Source organism: Watersipora subatra, chromosome 9 (genome assembly GCF_963576615.1).
Source record: "Watersipora subatra chromosome 9, tzWatSuba1.1, whole genome shotgun sequence".
Classification (NCBI taxonomy): domain Eukaryota; kingdom Metazoa; phylum Bryozoa; class Gymnolaemata; order Cheilostomatida; family Watersiporidae; genus Watersipora; species Watersipora subatra.
This window is the reverse complement of record NC_088716.1, coordinates 45,400,522-45,408,262: the sequence shown is the minus strand read 5'-3', so window position 1 is coordinate 45,408,262 and position 7,741 is coordinate 45,400,522. Positions and strand designations below refer to the sequence as shown.

Genomic DNA, 7,741 nt, shown 5'->3' with positions numbered 1-7,741 from the left:
ATCATCTTAAAATATCTGTTGAAACTAGTTCCACACGATTTCCATACAAACAAGTCTGGGCGAGACAAAAGAAACAAGAGCAGATATCAAATGCTATCTGGTCATTTGGAAGTAGTTTACTAATATAACAGCTTTGCCTAATCATCCGCCTACTTCTCTCTATTATATTATCAGCATTCCAGACATTTCCATTTCAGAAACTCACGCGATGCTTTAAAAATCTATAGCCACTCGCCCTTCTCTTGTTCATTACGATAGTGCAACACTTAGCATTGCATTACCAGACTAATGCGCTGCATTTATTAAGGATGCAGAGCTTCAGCTCGGCTATAATCAAGAGCCGTATAGAAAATGATTGTAAATCTCCTGAAACCTATAGCAAGAGATGAGATTAGACACATCTGTGCGTAGCTGCCGCTGCGTCAGCGTGAATACTCCGCTGACTGTAGGAATTAGCGAGACTGGCGAATAATGCTCTGAATGTAAAAAACATTACGAGATGTGACTACATACTCGGTGGTGTCCGCTAACAAAGGTGCGACTACGATCCATTCACCTGTGAAAATATACTGAGAATTTTCAATTATACAACTAGTTTACATTGTCCTTGAGCATTTCTCCCTTTTCATCGTAGCAGCAAATTTTCACACTAAACCAAACAATTTGTGGTAGGAGCGTGTATTATTTATATTCAGGAGGGCAATTGAAGTCCTTTGTCTCTGCCATTCAAATTGCTTTTATGCACTCGTTCAGCTACTGTATAAAGGTTACCGGGGCGACCTCTCCAGCCAGTTTATATTCATTATCAAAGAAAAATATGTTTCAATGTAGAGCGAACAGCTTGAATAAATTTCAACACGACACCCGATGAATAAGTCCAAACGCATTCAAAGCCGACTCAATTATTTTAACATTTCAGTAGAGAAATAAAGTGAATCAATCAATGGTTGCTGCCTTCAAAAGGGGATTTAGAGGAGAAAGAGTTCAAAATATGATACGCGTGCATACAATGTGACATGCTTAACTTAAAGTCACGTGCAAAAGATATTTCTAGTTATTACCCAGCCAATGCCACCTTGATGACTGTAGGACCTATAGAGGCGTGTCTCGACAGCCAAAAATAAAAAATAGTCTGCAAGCCTTGATTGAAAAAGAAAAACTTCAGACTGATCAACTCGACAGCGCATCTTTTAATCAACCGCTGACCATAGCAGCGATCAGAACTGCCAAGTTGCAAAAAGTTTTGAAGTATTAGTCAGCAGATAAAGCGTAGGTCAGCGTAATATGTGGTAAGATACAACAGAAAACTTAACTATCAGCCTGAAGAAAACAACGGCAGCATGAGCCACAATTGTGTGTAATACAGGGTTTATATGTTTAGAAAGACACATGCAAATTTTTTATAAAAATAATAAACCGATCAGTCCTAGCCTTGCCTGTTGAAATTTGAATTTCTAACTAGAAAGTTTAATTTCAAATTGGGCAAAAAAAGTAGAAAAGCTAAAAAATTTTATTAGTTGAACATTAGAAACACGCATGGATTGGCTTGTCACGGAATATAACTCCAATTTATAACCAAATGAATATAAACATGTGATCAATGGACATGTAGCCAAGTGGGCCAATGTGTGAGGTGAAACATGTGCCTGGCCAACATTGGTAGACAATATAATTTGATTAATAAACTTTTGGAAAGCTCAACAAGCAAATCTTTATAATAGGCATGTTTGATTGGCAGATATGAATGTGATATTTTTTTTCTAGGTACCAAAAGTGCTGAATTAACTTGTATTAGCTTAAGATAAGATTTAAGAATTGCTAAGGAATAGCGAAACAATTTGTTTGTGATTATTAAGTGTCCGAGCGTGACTGGGCAATTTTTACCAAATAGCAAAATATGATAATATGTGAGCAATACCTTGAAGATAGAGTATGACATCTGCTTAGCTTACTGCAGGCTGCACTGTTTTTAAGATCCATTGTTACCCAAACAATGTCTCTGTGATCCTGGCTGGACATGTCTGAGTCCAGTGGCACACAGCCTTGATGACTAGAGATATGACCAGTTGCAGAGAGCAATTTAAGGTTGCGTGTCATTTCAGTCACCACCAGTGGCGTTTTTGAGGTATTGAACCTTGACCTGTTGTTTGTAGGTCAGTGTTGTAGACAACAAGGCCACGTTTGATTTTTTAAAAACATGATTAGTCTATACTTGAAAGTTGATTGACAGCTCATAAAATTTATGCATTATAAAAAGCACGTAGCATTAAAAATTAGGGTTCATTTATGTTTCTGTGTAACTTCGACTAAACACTAAGTTTCATGAACATTTTCAAGCTGCAAAAATGGACGAAAAGATTCACAAGATTTGCAATATATCGACCAGACACAGTTGCAACGCTGCGTAATCATATTAAAATTGCTCGATTCTGAGTTCGATTACCTAAAAATTGTCTGTTCAGATTCGTTATTCATGAAAGAAAAGCCTATTTTAATAGATTGTTAAATGATATCCTTAGAGAATAGATGATTCTTATGGATAACTTTTTGAAATTTCGAATTTGTGTGAGGAAGAAATTTGGTGCAGTCCACAAATGAGATGCGCAGGCTGATTGGTGTAATGGAATAATCACCACTCGAACGCAAATGAGGGGCGTATAATACGATATATTTTTTCGGCGTTTGTTCTATCCGCTTCAATCCTACCTCGCATGCGTCGAAGATTGATGTCACAGAACCTTTGGTAAACTAATCACTAAACTATAGACTGATAATTTATAACAGTGCCTCGTAAGTGTTGCGAGTGATAATCTTGCTTTTACTACAGATGTTTGTTTCTTAGGCTATTTAGGAGTTTTAAAAGGCCAGCCCTAATACACTATACAGTCCTAATACACTATAAGTAATGACTAACATAAACTAATTTGTCTCACATCGGCTAGTCCGCAGCATTGTCATTGGTAGTTCATGTTTGTATGTTACCAAAAAATAGCATCCTTATGTCAGTCAAAAACTTGCCTCATAAGTGTTTTTGTCCCTTAAACTGGTATTTTCTTCCACTGGCATCAGTCATTGCCGATAAATGAAATACGATAATTACTTGTATATTGTAAATAAATGTAGTTTTAAAATGTTGTCAGTAAACCTTTAACCTTTATACATAGCAACAGCGGATGGATAAACCTTTAGCCTATTGTTGATGGGCTCTTACACGACGACGGCAAATCAAGTCGTTCTGCTGGCAAAGTTCACTTCTAAAAAATCTGGAAAGATCACCCTGGTGTGAACGGAATGATCCTGGATACCGGTAAGTAACGGAAAGGGCATAGCATTGACCATTTAAAGCGACAGGATTGCTTGTGAGAACCACCTAGTGCACAATCTACATAATAGTGAGCAGACGTACTTCAGACAGGTAAAAAAAATTTTTATTTATTCAAATTAAATTAATAGAATTCAATTAATAGAAAACCATTACTGCATCCCAATCATTGCAAACTAATAATGCATTTTATTTCTAGAAATTAATACAACTCCAAGCAGCTGGCCAGCAACTTGACATTTCAGCGTGTTGGTTGAAACAGGCAGTTTGCTGAAATACGATTGTTGGTGTAAACGTACCTAAAAGTACATGTAATACGACAGCATATTTTATATCAACATACATTTTACAGATGAATAACAAAATGACCCACCTTGCTGAGCAAGTGCTGCCAGGGACTGTGAAGCCATAGCTCCACTAAATGTATCAGCAGAAATGCCAGTTAGCCCGAGAGCTTGTAGAACTCCTACAAAGAGGTTTAAAAACTTCCAGTATGCCTATTTTATAACCACAGCACAAACTATAACCTTAAGCTATCAAACTATCTGGTAGCTTTACTAAAACTCATAACTTCAGCAAAACAAGAGCTATATGATTTTTAAGAGTTATTTAAAAATGTAAATGTGTGATCAGCTATAACAGACTTAACCAATGAAATTACTATTGTCAATCTTAGTATTGGTGAAACAAAGACTTATGAAGGCATTATGCAATAATGTGCAAATAATCTCTCATCTCGCAAATAATAACAAACATATCATGTCGTGAAACAGAAATTATTCGTCAAAAAACTACAAATTATAGTTAAATTACACCTAACCTCAATCAAAAAGTTAATTTTTATTGGACCACTGAGCAAGTGAAACCATAATCTTAAATTTTCCTAATGTAGTTGTTGGTCTACCATGGTGCAGATATGCTAACCGTTATTAAGCGGGTGGACAATTACTGGACGCATATTGACCTAATAAGGCTAAGCAAACATGTCAGCTTGTGAAGTCTGATCACGCTCTCATATGTACAGAATTGTCCACATCAAGGAATAGCATGCCTCATCTACTAGCGAGCAGTTCACAGAGGCCAACCTGGATTAGCGGAAGCAGGAGATCTACCATATGGTTGGAAAGGACTCGTACGCCCAACATCTGGTGTAGACTTGAGGCTATCCTCTGGTAAATCCATATGTAGACTGTGTTCAGAGCCTTCTATTGAGAGGTTGTCTTCAGGGAGAGCTGAGACTGCTTGGTCTGTAACGATGACAAAAATTTCTATACGTATTGCTTGTTCTTTTAAAAATTCATTCTCACAATTCCTCACCCAAAAACTTGAGCCTTCGATTGTCTTATACAACAGATAACAATCTTATACGGTTATCCCGTAACAGTAACAAACTTATACATTGCGTCTAACAATAGCAAACCTATGCATAACATTTTATATAATATATTGTATTGCGATATTATAATGGGTTCTTATTACCTTCTAGTTACTCCTGATTTAATCTCCCATTCTAAATTCAAACTGGTTATTCTGGTTCAAAGTCAATCATCAAATATCATTCTGTGGTGATCTTTAGATCTTTTCATATTCTGTACAACATTTTTACTTTTGGCAATAAAAGGCTAAAAGTTTTGATGTACTAAACCTTTTAAGGATGTATCTATATTCACTTCAGAAACCCTAAATTTTAACATTCTAACAATAAATCTATTCCTTCGTCTTGGCTTATTATAGCATTTAAAGAGCCATAAAAAAATTCAGAAACATTCGTAGCTGATTCCTAGAATGGTGACCTTTAGCCACACTCAAAACAATCATAGTACGCACTTGAGACCATAAAAGGGATTCAGCACTTCTGACAAATGAGCTAATTGGTACTCATCCCGCTGCCATTTAGGAGTTTTGTTTAAATGCCATCACGAATACACAAGCCACGAATTAGCTCCGCATCTCTGTTTTAGACTAATAAGATAGTTTTATGTACTAGTAGTGAGCGAGCGTTGCTTATTATGCCCTTTAATCATTTTTTGCCTCAAAAGCTTTACAGAAAATCAATACTAGATTGAATTATGCACAGCGCGCTTACGCAGCAATACAGCTTGCGATGAAGAGATTTTTTTGTATTTCATGTTCAACTCATTCAATGGCGAAAGCCTGTCAAAGGACCTAAGTAAATTTCTATGACGACTTAATTGCTTTGGATCAATAAAATACGCAGTGGCACACAATTGTGTTTACTAGGTGAAAATACCGGAATATATGAGAAATTAACAAGTATCGGTAAATGAACGCAAATCACTTTCATAAGATAAGTAGAATGGATTAGTAAGGCATCTAATGCCTCTAGTGCCTGTACGACGACCACGATATTCAAACTGTATTTCAACTCCAACTCATCCTTTGTTACTAAAACTTTGATCTCTCGTACTACAGTGTTGGAGAGGAAAGTCAAACTGTAGCTTAACCAGATTGGCTCTTGCATGACCTTGACCTTTGCATGACCTTGCTAAATTTGGTTAACTCATAGACATGTGTTGTATTTACCTGATAATTTGCGTAAATAAAATTTAAAGCTGTCAATTATCACTATTCGTGGGAGTGAGAGAGTGGATCCAAGGAGGAGAGAGTCAGCGAAGCTTTAGCCTAGTAGTATAGTGTAGATGTATATGCTGCCCGATAAGCTTTATTATTCTTAAAACTTGCGCTGTGCGGCGCTTTTTTTGTGAAAAAACAGCGCCTTTTTGAATAAAAAAGTAACTGACAAATCAGCATATAGAGAAGGGTGTATAATTCCATATTCAATATGCTCAGGGTGCAGTATACTGCTGATTGCCTCTCCTAAAGAAGCAGCCGCTACCTCTGAAACAATCTTCCAAAGTACACTCTATGAGATATTAAAGTGTTTTTACACTACGGCAAAAAGCCAGTTCCAAAAAAGTTGTCTAGTTAAAATGACAACTATCAAACTTCCCCAAAATACCTTCAAAATCGCCGAAGATGAAACAGTGACGGTTGGAGCAACAACATCATAAAAAGAGCCAATCAGTGGGCAGATAAGAGCTGATATATTTAGTTTACCATGCTGTAAATCACCCAAAAGGATAGAGCCTATTTGATAACCGAAAGTGACAGCAATAGGAGCAATAGCTGTCAATACCTATTCTTAGTTGATTTGCTGATAACCAGACTCGTGGTGAAGTTCAAAAACCGCAAAACTCCATCAATTTAGAAAGGAGACATGCTGTTAAATCAGTAAATTGACAGCGACTTTCTATTTAGGTACATCATTTAAATATTTGAAAATAAAAAGATGGTCACCAATATAAATGAACTGTCAGTCTAGGTGTCATTGGTATGTTACAGTTGTTCGTATTACACAAACAATAATTCCTGCATGCTTACACACACATAGCTTTGTGCAAAATTTTAAACCTACCTATTATAGCTTTTACCCAAGCGTCTCATTGGATGTCTAAAGATATTACGAGCTTACGATTTTGAGTGGTGGCCAAAGCGGGTCGCTGCATCTTTCTTCGGGAAGCACCGCTGGGTGGCATGATGCTTTTCCTTTTTAACACCCCGATTGCAGTGTCAGCAGGCAACAGTTCAGAAGTGTCTGGATCACCCGCAGATGATGAGTCATTGGTAAATTGTTCCAAAGCGCTAAAAACACCGACAATAGCTGAGTGAGATAACAAAATCAACGAAAACAGTTTAAACGGATAACAGTAGGTAGAATACTGCACACACCTTGGCAGCTCATCCTCCTGCGCTGACAACGATGAAGAGATAGGAGTGGGGCTTGCATCTCGCGTGTTGCAATTGACTGCAACAGCATCACTCTTTAGCTTTGCACAAATCGCTGCCAACTTAGACATACTTGTGGTATCATCTGATGTAATTCTTCTATAATCGCAGCACAACATTAGACAACCAGGAAGGGCAGTGGTGGTCTGGTGGTTTAGAACACCTGACCTGGAAACAGCAGGTTAGAGTTCAATTCTCAAAAAAAGCATCTCAGAATTGACATCCAATGTTAAATTTTTATCTGTAACTGGGTATGTCTCCAGTTGTTAAGGTTCACTTCTCACTGGACTCAGACATGTCCAGCCAAGTTCACAGAGTTATTGCTTGTATAACAAAGTTCTCAAAAGGAACCTGTACACCCTTTGCTTGCTGTAAGTTAAGCAGACAACATACCCAATCTTCAAGGAATTGCATGCGGGCCACACAGACTCACTAACAAGGTGAAGCAAAAAAATTTTGAATATCATAATAGAAATTCTGGTTATCCACGGTGAACTAAACTGTAACTATGCTGTAACCTGAGTGAGATGACTTGTGATAGACACTATGACCTTGTTAATAGACACTGCATGCACTGAATCTCACGAAACTAACTTTTTATCAAAGTTCAAC

The 7,741-nt window shown here is 37.2% G+C and overlaps 1 protein-coding gene across 1 annotated transcript; it reads right to left on the bottom strand.

The window, feature by feature from the left end:
- Positions 1 to 333: 333 nt before the first annotated feature.
- LOC137405126 (uncharacterized) lies at positions 334 to 7,200 on the bottom strand. Its single transcript, XM_068091350.1, has 5 exons — positions 7,073 to 7,200; positions 6,816 to 6,985; positions 4,408 to 4,569; positions 3,696 to 3,788; positions 334 to 476 (listed from the first exon to the last, which is right to left on the bottom strand). The coding sequence occupies exons 1-5, from the start codon at positions 7,198 to 7,200 to the stop codon at positions 334 to 336; spliced, it is 696 nt and encodes a 231-aa protein (XP_067947451.1).
- Between the last annotated feature and the right edge of the window lie 541 nt (positions 7,201 to 7,741).